General features: G+C 49.0%; 1 protein-coding gene across 1 annotated transcript in view; it reads left to right on the forward strand.

The window, feature by feature from the left end:
- The window catches only part of LOC135827823 (receptor-type tyrosine-protein phosphatase delta-like), a 362,685-nt gene that overhangs the window by 35,638 nt on the left and 314,236 nt on the right, over nucleotides 1-12,811 (forward strand). The window contains exon 6 of the mRNA XM_065340252.1: nucleotides 10,155-10,346. Within this exon, the coding sequence (XP_065196324.1) occupies nucleotides 10,155-10,346 (192 nt within the window). The remainder of the gene's footprint in view (nucleotides 1-10,154; nucleotides 10,347-12,811) is intronic.

The raw sequence follows: 12,811 nt of genomic DNA on the forward strand, positions 1-12,811 counted from the left end.
CATTGTCAAATTTAAAAAAGAGTCGGCGTGGAGAAAGCAATTTTATTAGTGCAATTAGGAGTATAATCGATGCAGACATGGCCAAACAACAACGAGTTCATGGAATTTTTAAGGATTTTTATGTTATTCAAAATCGATTTTCGTGTTCCGCTCATCAGTGAATAGTATCGGAACTGAGGGTACTGTGTACAAAAATAGAACATTTTATAACAGCATAATTAATTAAAAGTGTGAACAACAAAGGAAGTGCTACAGCATTACATAATAGGTGTCAAACATAGTGCTAACGTATATAACTGAGTGCAGCCACAAAGCAAGAGGTGATACAGTGCAACATGACACAACATTTACATCTGATAACCAGCTACGAGAACAACTTTAGCGCGACTACATGCTTCTTTTGTTTACAAAGAACAGGATTATGCACACGAATACATACAGCTTCCAGAACCTTCAACTGCTTAACATAACTTGCACGGCACAAAACAGAAAAGTGAGAATCATCGTACACACTACGACAATCTGGACGTGATAACAAGTGACAAAATACAGCTGACTTTTTGCTCACGTCGCTCTCTTCCGTCTTATCCCGCTCCTTTCCTTCGATCTCCTCCGCCTTATCCTCGTCCTCCGTCTCATCTTCATCATCATCGTCCTCATCACCACCATCATCATCATCAGTCACTTCCTCATCATCCGTTTGATGCTCAGTCTCACTGCACTCCTTATCAGCCTCCAACATGGCTCCATCATCTCCACCAGCATCACAAGTCGTTTGACCGCTGCTCCGCGTCACCGTTGCTGGGTTCTCTGTTACTGCACACCCATTTCCACTGTCCATTTTGCGTGGGCCAAGTCCATTCCGTTCATAAATTTCAAGTGAATAGTTTGCTGTGCTTCTTCTGGGTCTATGGGTGAGGATATTGGTTTCATTTTGGTTTGTCGATGATCTCCCCCTCTGTCCAGACACAGTCGGCACCGTGGATCCCAGCACCGGGGGGACCACCGTCTCGGTAGTCACCAAAGGTAAAGGGGGTGGCTCAGGCGGAGGCAAGGGCAACTGCCGATTTGAAGGTTCAGTGTCTCTCGGTGGCCCCTCCTCCATTCCAGGACGATGATGTTGTGCTAGAGTAGGCTCCGCTGCCGTTTGCAGTGGGTCGAGAAGTGGTGGCCAGGTCAATGATGGCAAACCCACCCAAGCCCCAGCCACCCACGGCACCCCAGGTGGTGGGGCCGGTGGTGGCACGGGAACAGCCGGCGCTGTCGGCACAGCGTGTTTGTCTACTAAGCTAACTGGGTTCTTACACGGCCTACCACGCTTTGGCCGCTTTGCTCTGGCTGCTGGTGGTAATAAGTGCAACGGCACATGTTGTCTGATACGTGCGTTCAGGTGTTGAAGAGTCCTACCAACGTACCGGGCAGCACAATTCCGGCACTCAAAGAGATAAACCAAATGGCTTGAAAGCTGGGGAGGTAGGACATCCTTCCTCACCATGAACGCACGTACCGCGGTGAACACGGGGATGAAGTGGGCAGCAAAGTATGTTTTATTGACTAGGGTCTTGATAGCTCTGGACATGCTGACAGACGCGTTGCCTTTCCAAGGCAGGCATAAGTAGATAGGACACTTTCGAGGACCTGTGAATGTATCTTTGTTATTAGATTCTTGCTTCAGTATTTTGTTCAATAAGTCATGTGGGTATCCATTCTTAACCTCTTTAGCGCGAGCGTCGTACTAGTACGACGCACATGAGTTGCATGCCCCACGGCCGTCGTACTAGTACGACGCGCGCTGTACACTGTACAGTGAACCTGCATCTCATAGTCGTGGGGTCCGTGTTGAGTCCATAGTGACTTGTTCAAACTATCGCAACTCACTCAATACTTGGTCGATTCTCACAATCGAAACATGTATCTGCAAGAGAAAACTCTCAGCTGGCGATAGAAACAATCGCCGAAGCGATGCGACTACCGGTTGTTGAGATATGCGACTCGACACGGCAAATTTCAACTCGATTTTTTTGCGCAGTCTGCAGAACGCGTATTTTCCATCATGGATCCTTTTTGCGCTACCTGCTGCCATGGAAACAAGATTCAAATGATGGTAGTGGATCCCGTGAGTCCTCACAAAAAATTTGAGCTCGATACGAGCAAGGAGACCGAAATGGCAGCTGAATATTTGAGCTTGGTTAGTTTTGGCCGTGCTCAAGTCTGTCGAGCGCGTGGATGAAGTTTGCCAGACTGTAGCACGGGGTTTTGGTTTCGCTCCGAGCTGGGTTTGATACCAGTTTGTCCCTCGTCTCACGACCTTTCCAGGAAGCTCAAGATCGTGGAATTCGTCCAAGGGAAGGTAAAGTTATCGATCCTTGAGCAGCTAGTACTTTCATGGGAAAATGCGACTTTTACAGGTGTTGACGTGGGGCGCGCTCAGGTAGCGTCGTGCTAAAGAGGTTAAGGAATATTGATCTGAGAAATTCCAGCTCGTCGTTGAGCTTCGTTTCAGAGCAGAGCCGCTTTGCTCTCCCCACCAGGTTACGCACCAGGTTCACCTTGTATTGATGTGAGCAATATGAATCATAGACGATGTACTGCCCAGTGAAAGTGGGCTTTCGGTAGACTGATGTTACGACACTGTTATTAGATTTTTCTACCTGCACATCCAGAAAGGCGAGTTTGTTGTCATGCTCATGCTCACATGTGTATCTAAGCGCTGGGTGTAGGCTGTTTAGATGATGAAAGAATGTGTCACATTGCTCAACGGAATCAAAATATGTAAAAGAATCATCGACGAAACGAACGTATACCTTAGGCCACATCGACTCATTGATCAAGCATTCACAGTATCCAACGAATATATTTGCCAAAACGGGTCCAAGGGGGGACCCCATGGCCACACCGTCCACCTGCCGATACATTATGTCGTTGAACGAGAACTCTACGCCAGTAGTGACCAAGGACATTAACTTACGGAAGGCTGTCTCCGACAACCAAGGAGTATCTACCGAATCATTTCGATACAGTACATCAGCACAAATATCGATTGTCTCATCCAATGGTACGTTCGTGAACAATGATACTACGTCAAATGAACACATATGAGCACTAACGGGAACCTGATGAGAGCGCAAGATATCTACAAACTGGAAACTGTCTTTCACTGTGCGCGTACAGTAATAACTTTGTACGACCCCGAGAATAACACAGAGCCACTTAGAAATGCTGTACTGTGGAGATGAAACCATTGATAGTATCGGTCGCAAAGGACAATTGGTTTTATGTATTTTTGGCAAGCCATAAAGTCGTGGACGGACGAATATCCTCACCCATAGACCCAGAAGAAGCACAGCAAACTATTCACTTGAAATTTATGCACGGAATGGACTTGGCCCACGCAAAATGGACAGTGGAAATGGGTGTGCAGTAGCAGAGAACCCAGCAACGGTGACGCGGAGCAGCGGTCAAACGACTTGTGATGCTGGTGGAGATGATGGAGCCATGTTGGAGGCTGATAAGGAGTGCAGTGAGACTGAGCATCAAACGGATGATGAGGAAGTGACTGATGATGATGATGGTGGTGATGAGGACGATGATGATGAAGATGAGACGGAGGACGAGGATAAGGCGGAGGAGATCGAAGGAAAGGAGCGGGATAAGACGGAAGAGAGCGACGTGAGCAAAAAGTCAGCTGTATTTTGTCACTTGTTATCACGTCCAGATTGTCGTAGTGTGTACGATGATTCTCACTTTTCTGTTTTGTGCCGTGCAAGTTATGTTAAGCAGTTGAAGGTTCTGGAAGCTGTATGTATTCGTGTGCATAATCCTGTTCTTTGTAAACAAAAGAAGCATGTAGTCGCGCTAAAGTTGTTCTCGTAGCTGGTTATCAGATGTAAATGTTGTGTCATGTTGCACTGTATCACCTCTTGCTTTGTGGCTGCACTCAGTTATATACGTTAGCACTATGTTTGACACCTATTATGTAATGCTGTAGCACTTCCTTTGTTGTTCACACTTTTAATTAATTATGCTGTTATAAAATGTTCTATTTTTGTACACAGTACCCTCAGTTCCGATACTATTCACTGATGAGCGGAACACGAAAATCGATTTTGAATAACATAAAAATCCTTAAAAATTCCATGAACTCGTTGTTGTTTGGCCATGTCTGCATCGATTATACTCCTAATTGCACTAATAAAATTTAAAAAAATCAACTATTACTTGTATACTGGTATAGTACATGTACCGGTATACTACATATTGTAACAAAATGATATGTGGAGCCTAGCCGGAGATATTACCGGTAGTGCAAGAGCGTTTTTTTTTTTTTTTTTTTTTTTTTTTTTTTTTGGTGCCATGCATACCGAATTTATCCTTATACCGAAAGGTCAGGGGCTGGCTTTTACCGAAATTTTACAACACCGAAAATAAGGTGATATACAGTACCTGAAAGGTCTAGCTAGAGTTCGAGTGGATTTCGAGAGCGATAGGTTGGTGATTCTGATTGATACAGCGCCGCATCAAAATAGATAATCGTGTTACGCTGTGCAGGTAAGAGCAGCGCAAGCCACAAAAAAAGTAAACGGCTACTCGGAATCAGCTCCATTTTGCTGAACGGCCAAGATCGCTCACCTCAGTGATCGCTCAAGCTGAGATCGCAGCTCCTATACCTCCAGCTCAATGCTCGGAGTATCCAGCGCATCGTGGAGATTTGCAAGTACTGTACGAATCGTCGTCGTCGTCGTTCAAAATATAATCTTGCAAAGAACGGCGTCTGATTTGAACCACAAAGGCTGTCGTGCTGCCCACGCGAAGTCCTATAGAAAAGGCGACCGTCACGATCGACTTCTCTTTAGAAAATTGCCAGGCAGCGTCAATCCCGAGCAAAAATATTTGTCACCATCGCCGAGAGCAGCGACGAGGAGGACCGAAAAAGTAGGAATCCTTCCTTGGACAATAAATTCCTCATAGCTAGTTGTCATTCTATACCTTACCGTCCATCCTACCAAGTTGTATCACTTCAAGTGCACGCGTTCATGTCCAAAGTCTAAGTTCATATTGTCAAAAGATAAGCGACAATATTGCTGACGCGGACCAAGTACGTACGAGTTAACTCGCAAAAAAATTCGCGCGATATATCGCAGTGCATAGACCAGTGTACAAACTGACGTAATTTTGTCAAACATAAACGCATCGCGACAGTCAGTACACAGTTGGAAAGGTCTTGACCTCATCTGTCCAGAGATATAAGGTTTGTCGCGATAGGATAAGAATTCATTGAGCGGCAAGAAGATGAACACGGAAATCACGGGCCAGAAGGAAAGCGAATTATTTTGTTCAAAACTCCTTTTTGTTGAGGAGCGTGCCAGGGGATTTACCTTTGGCACGGCGCATGCGTGATGGACATCAAATGAAGCGCTTGGATCTCAGCTTTGCAGCGCAGTTTGAATTGTGAAAATCGGTTGAATTTGGGCAAGAAGCCGAACAAGAATGTGAAATTGAGTTGTTGTGCCGTTCCGAGGCACGGTGGAGTAGTTTGGAGAGGATGTGGAAGTGGCCCTGATGTGTCTAACGTTATGGAGCTGAGAGCTGCCAGGATGGATTCGCTTGCTCCTGATCTTTACAACGAGCCCAGGATGATAAAAATCCATCAAGGTGGAGTGAAATGAGAATTAGCGCTTGCACCCGAATGCATCAGAGCAGTGTATAGGAAATGGGAGAGCCAAGTGACTACATGCAATGGAAAGTCACAGAGCAAAGCTGCATGCATACCCACGTATTCTCACAACACCGCACAAGGATGATTGGGGTACACCAGTGTGCTGGTTTCGATCAACTGGTGAAGCGATTGGCGTTGCAAACAGCCAAAGTGATCGCTCACGACTGAGCTGCAGCAGTACCCGCGACCGGGTGCAAAGTTCCCTGATCGACGTTGCAAACAGCCAACCAGGGTGAAGCAGTTGGCGTTGCAAACGGCCAAAGCAATCGCTCATGCTTGAGCGGCAATAGTACCCGCGACCGGGTGCAATGACTACTGATTGGCGTCGCAAACAGCCGACCAATAGTATGCAATTTTAAGCAGAGATAGTAGCAGCAAAGCAACCAGTTGAAGGAAGCTGTTCCCACCTATATAATGTGGGAATGGGAGGGTGGGTGGCAAACAAATTCCGGTTGCTGCTCAGTGACACTGCAAAGGAAAGCGCAAGCCAAAGTCAGCGCAGCAAAAGCTACCCAAGGCGATTTGGGCGCGCATGCGCAGCAGTTGAGTGCACGTGTAAAGCCAGCTCGGTCGCAGCTAGCATGAGATAGAGAGCAGCGCATCGGTCTTATCGCTAACTAGGGTTAGCCCAAAAGCTAACCCAACATTTAGCGCTTGCACCCGAATGCATCAGAGCAGTGTATAGGAAATGGGAGAGCCAAGTGACTACATGCAATGGAAAGTCACAGAGCAAAGCTGCATGCATACCCACGTATTCTCACAACACCGCACAAGGATGATTGGGGTACACCAGTGTGCTGGTTTCGATCAACTGGTGAAGCGATTGGCGTTGCAAACAGCCAAAGTGATCGCTCACGACTGAGCTGCAGCAGTACCCGCGACCGGGTGCAAAGTTCCCTGATCGACGTTGCAAACAGCCAACCAGGGTGAAGCAGTTGGCGTTGCAAACAGCCAAAGCAATCGCTCATGCTTGAGCGGCAATAGTACCCGCGACCGGGTGCAATGACTACTGATTGACGTCGCAAACAGCCGACCAATAGTATGCAATTTTAAGCAGAGATAGTAGCAGCAAAGCAACCAGTTGAAGGAAGCTGTTCCCAGAAAACCAGCACACGGCACCCCAGCAAGCGTTCACCACCAATGCACGAGAGCTAAGAACAAGTGATTAAGGCACGAGATGGATAAAGGTAGGCATGCAGATGGATGAAATCCAACGCAGGTTCTCAATACGGCAATTTAGCAATGACAATCGGTACCTGTATGTCAAGGCTATATTACATCGACTGGGATGGCAGCACTGCTCGGTCTGGTTGTGCTTGAGCAGCTGGGGCGAGACGTCGGAATTCCTCCATGCGGAAACGAGACAGCGAATCGGCAATGCAGTTAGACTGGCCAGCAATGTGAGCAGCAGTGACGGTGAAATTGAAGCGGGCGCACACAAAGAACAGCTCCCTGATCAGGGTCATCACTGGCGGTGACTTGGATGTGCCGGAGCGGATGCAATCTACCACAGCCTTGTTTTCGCAGTGCATTGTGATACAAAGCTGGCGCCATTCCTTGGCCCACGTGCAGCACGCTGTGACCAACGCGTAGAGCTCCTTCCACTCAATGCTGTGAGTGAGTTGCTCAGGCGACCAGGTCCCTTGAAGCCAGCGGCCGCTGTTGAATGCGCCCCAGCCCAGGGTGCCACTGGCATCAGTGAACAGCTCCAAGTCCGGAGATGGTGTCCAATCTGGGAACAGGAAGAATGATTTTCCGTTCCATTGTTCCAGGAGCCGTAGCCAGCATTGGATATCTTCCTGGCACTCGGTAGTCAGACTGATGCGGTAGTGAGGCTGCTGGTAGCGACTGCAAATAGACCACAGGCGCCGCATAAATGTCCGGCCGGGTACGATGACTCTTGCAGCGAAGGAGAGTTTCCCCAGAAGAGATTCGAGTTCACGCTGAGACATGGTGGGGTTGATGCTCGCTGCAGTCAACAGGCGCTAGATGTCGGCCAATTTGTCGTCAGGGAGCCGGGCTTCCATCTTCTCACAATCCAGGATAATGCCCAGGAATGTCAGGGTACGAGACGGGCCTTCCACCTTTGCAGGCGCGAGCGGGACTCCGAGGTATGAGAATGCACGGAGAAGAATGGCCAGCTGCCGATTCGCCACTGCCTGGCCCACGCTCACGCACAAGTAAGTGTCCAGGAAATGCAGCAAATTAGGGATGGAGAATTCGTGGTGCATTATCCATTCGATGGTGGCTGCCACTGCATCAAATACCGCCGGGCTAGAGCGGAGCCCAAATGGCAAGACACGGTCGTAGTAGTACTTCCCCTGCCACAGGATGCCGATGAGATGCCAATCCTGTGGGCGGACAGGTATTTGACGAAAAGCACTCTTCACATCGAGTTTAGAGAGATAGACAGGAGACGGGGAGGACATAATGATGTTAATGGCTTCATCAATGCTGATGTACTGCAAAGAGAAAGGCTCGGCAGGGATCCCGTCGTTAACGCTGGAGCCGGTAGGGCTGGACAGGTGGTGTATCAAGCGTAGCTTGCCATTCTTTTTCGGAACAGCGCCAATGCCAGAGCAGTACATAAATGGGAATGGGGGCGAGTCAAATGGGCCAGCCGTGTAGCCGGCGTTGCAGGAAGCGGTGAGCTGTGCAGACACAAATGCAAAGTGCTGGAATGCTGATGAGAGGTTGGACGAGTGCTGGTTAGTTATGCGGTTGCCGGTGAAGCCAATGTCAAAGCCGCAGCGGAGGCCGTTAATAACATACGAAGCCAATGAACTGTCAGGGTGGTTACGGAGCAGTGATTCGAAGCGAGAAACAGAGAGGGGTGTGTGGACAGCAGGACATGCGCTTGTGAAATCAGTAGAACGTGAAGTGCAGGGAGAAATATGTACAATCGCGGGAGCTGCAGCCAAAGCAGCAGAGTTACTGGTGCCTACCGCACTTAGATCCGTTGTGGTCCTTGGACCCGCAGCGGTTGCAGACATGGGCGTACTTGCACGTGCTGAGACTGCAACGCCCAGCGTTGAAGTTCCGGCAGATCGGTTGGCCATTAGACACCGTACGGACTCCATTGAAGGCGTGCTGGTTGTTACGTTGCGGACGAAAGGGACACTGGCCGCCTCCGGGTTGGATGAGGCGGCAGGACTCACATGTGGGCCTTGATCGGCTAGTCACGGACATTTGCCACATATTTATGTCGATGACGTCAAAGCGCTTGCCTGGCTGAGCAGAAATGGCAGAGCGAAACTGGGTGTCGTACGACAGCCAAGCCTCCGGATAGTATTGCCTGTTGGCTGCAACTATGGTGGCTTGGTAGGAGAGCATCTCCTGCAGGCGGGACGGGTTGGCAGAACACACGACGTTCATGAAGAGAGTCCATGCCTCCAGCCATGTCGGCAAGTCGTGGACGCGTCGACGAACGGGCTGCGCCGCTCCACCTTCCACCACCTCCAGAGACTGGCCGCCACTGCTGAACTGCAGCTGAAGCTGGCGTGGGGCAGAATACGAGGTGGCGATAGTATCGGGCAGCAGCTGGGTGAAATCTACAAAGTCACCCTTCAATATTTTCTCTCGTATAGTCTGGGGAACGGAGAGATTACCAGCGTTGGAAGACTCAGCCGAAGGTTGAGTTCCAGCGGATCCAGGGGCAGTGATGGTGGCCAGCATTGGAGCGATCGCCTCCGACAAGGCAACGGTGACGGCGGAATGTACTTCCTGCCGCACAAACTGGCGCAAATCGTCATTCCTGCTCCGGTCCGGGATCTGGGGAGTCGGAGAAGCTGCTGCAGCACTCTCCAGATCCTGCTCGTGCTCCTGCTCGTGCTCCTGCCGCAAGGATGGCGTGGCCGACGGAGATCGAGGTTCCCGTGCCGCCGAGCTCGACGTGTCCTGGATACTGAGCAGCAAACGGGCAAGAAGCTGGGGCTTTGTTCCGCTCGAATTCAGCCCACGGCCTTCCAGCTCGGCCCGCAAGTCCGACACGTTCATACGGCGTGCTTCAGAGGCAGACAACATGTTTGTCGTGCAGTAAACGGCTGCGAGGAATCTACAAGGAGTCTGAATAATTAATTCTATTCTCAACAAACAAATTCCGGTTGCTGCTCAGTGACACTGCAAAGGAAAGCGCAAGCCAAAGTCAGCGCAGCAAAAGCTACCCAAGGCGATTTGGGCGCGCATGCGCAGCAGTTGAGTGCACGTGTAAAGCCAGCTCGGTCGCAGCTAGCATGAGATAGAGAGCAGCGCATCGGTCTTATCGCTAACTAGGGTTAGCCCAAAAGCTAACCCAACATTAAATTTCGTTCGGAGCTGGAATTTGATGCGAGTCGAGATCAAACAGTTCAGTGTGCGTACAGTTTTTTCCCCTGCATAAAGGGGTTAATAATATGTAACTAATCATGATTTTTGTATTTCTAATCCGCTGCACACACAGGGGACTGTGGATCACCACCAGGCAATATACCTCATGGTACATTCCCAACTGGAAGTCCAACAACAGCTGGAAGTAAACTCACGGTGATGTGTGATACTGATTCTGGATATACAGCTAATACTACGGCACCACAGAACATATCTTGTGGCACTGATGGTAATTGGACACCGACGCTTACGAATCCTTGTATCCGTGAGTATTTCTAATGTTTTAAGGACACATGCCCAATAAGCACATATAGCATAGCGTCTTGCATCAATTAACCCTCTGCGTGCTGAGTACGAGTTCAATCGCGCTTTATGCATGACCTGATCCACTACTTGGTCCGCGTCAGCGATGTTGTCGCTCATCTTTCAGCTTTGTTTATATGTCGCCAATGCTCACTTGGCAGCCCATTTCATCCCAATTTTGGTTAGCAAGTTAGTTTACTAGTACCTGAAAGGTCTAGCTAGAGTTGGAGTGGATTTCGAGAGCGATGGGTAGGTGATTCTGATTGATACAGCGCCGCATCAAAATAGATAATCGTGTTACGCTGTGCAGGTAAGAGCAGCGCAAGCCACAAAAAAGTAATCGGCTACTCGGAATCAGCTCCATTTTGCTGAACGGCCAAGATCGCTCACCTCAGTGATCGCTCAAGCTGAGATCGCAGCTCCTATACCTCCAGCTCAATGCTCGGAGTATCCAGCGCGTCGTGGAGATTTGCAAGTACTGTACGAGTCGTCGTCGTCGTAGTTCAAAATAAAATCTTGCAAAGAACGGCGTCTGATTTGAACCACAAAGGCTGTCGTGCTGCCCACGCGAAGTCCTATAGAAAAGGCGTGTGTTTACCGGCATATTGCCCGGTGTGTCTTTACCACCATATTTATCAACCATAAGTACAGCTGCAGTGATGTGTTCAACTTCATTCTCCCGAGTCAAGCTCCGTATGAAGACATCCAAGAAGAAGACTGCTTGATGAGTCCAGCGGGGACGAAACGTACGTCGCAACCGAGCTATGTCGTTGCTGTGTCATCATCTATGTGCCATGCGCTACTTGATGTAGCAGCCTGCTATGCCGGATACCGCCAGCCATGCATCGACCAGGCGCCAGGTGCGAACTGATGGTGGTGGTGGTGGTGAGAAGGAGAGCTCTATGCCAGAACTTTGCAGCCTAGAGAGCTTGTGTGGGCAGGCGTGTGTTTACCACCATATTGCCAGGTGTGTCTTTACCACCATATTTATCAACCATAAGTACAGCTGCAGTGATGTCTTCAACTTCATTCTCTGGATGTGAGTAGATGAAGAAAAATACAGATTTCGAATCTGACACAAGAATTCAAAATTTGCAATTTTGAACCAATTGGTTCGCCTCAAATATGTGACAATATGACCATAACCCTGGTATATTGTTGCTCTTCATGTACTGAGACAACGCTTATGAAGTTGTTTTGTCCCTATGTTCCCGGTACCAGGGCCGGCGCCACTGGTACAGCCGGTACGGCCATGGCCGTACCAACTTCCCAAAAAGTCGGTCCACGTGGAACGTCCAAAACCGGGGAGAAAAAGTTTCGATGTATGATTTTGTACAGGGAGTCGCCTAGAGTGCAGGATTTGCCGTCTAAATTCCTAAAAATGCTGGAGGAGGACCCCGGACCGCCCTTAAAGATGGCCCTTCGGCCGCACCGCTCCACGGAACCTGCCTCCGGCCCTGGGTACATGAGCACAAACTAATTCTCAGTCTATTTGTTTGTGATACCCTGGTTGGTCAGAAATATGCACAATTGGCGCGTATTTTGGGTATTCCACCTGTGGCCTTCATATACTACTACATGCCGTACCAATATCCATGCTTACCTGGGTGCAGTGATACATCTGGAGTCAGGAAAACACAACTTGCTTATACAAAAGTTGTCTAGATTTCATACCATGGTTGCTTCTTTGGCTGTGATCGCCCCTTACATACATTAGATGGGTGGTACATGAAGGGTTCAGGAAACATGCCCAATAAGCACATAAAGCATAGTGTCTTGCATCAATTAACGGGGAAGTAAAGCCTAAAATCAAATTGTCACCAGTTATAGTCTTCGGGGTGCTGAGTCGAATGGTCTTGGTCCGAGGAAGCTGAGACATTTCCCTTCTCCTTTATTTCCAATCGAACTCGCACCCTTCCACCGAAACTGGGTGACTGCGCCCTACTAGATGGCGATTTGTATGCAAAATGTCACTAAAAACGCCATTTCGTTCTTATAAAAGCACTAATTACCGCAATTGGCCCATATTTTGTAGTCTTTTGGATGCTGAGTCTATTGGTTTTGGTCGAAAAAGGCGGCGATGTACTATTCGGCCCTTATTCCCAATCGAACATGGCTGAACAAGCGGTCACGTGCTCATGCGTACACCAGTCACCTGGTCACCGTGCCAGCAGGCGACAACTTTCACACCAAGTTTCAACTCAAAGGTTCAAAGGTTCGACTCGAGTGACGTAAACTCGACCAAACATGCTGTAAGCTGTAGCCTGCAGGCACGGTGACCAGGTGACTGGTGTACGCACGAGCACATGACCGCTTGTTCAGCCATGTTCGATTGGGAATAAGAGCCGAACGCTGTATCGCCGTCTTTTCGGACCAAAACCAGTCGACTCATTGTCCAAAAGACTACCAGATATGGGCCAATCGCGG

Source organism: Sycon ciliatum, chromosome 12 (genome assembly GCF_964019385.1).
Source record: "Sycon ciliatum chromosome 12, ocSycCili1.1, whole genome shotgun sequence".
NCBI classification, from domain to species: Eukaryota; Metazoa; Porifera; class Calcarea; order Leucosolenida; family Sycettidae; genus Sycon; species Sycon ciliatum.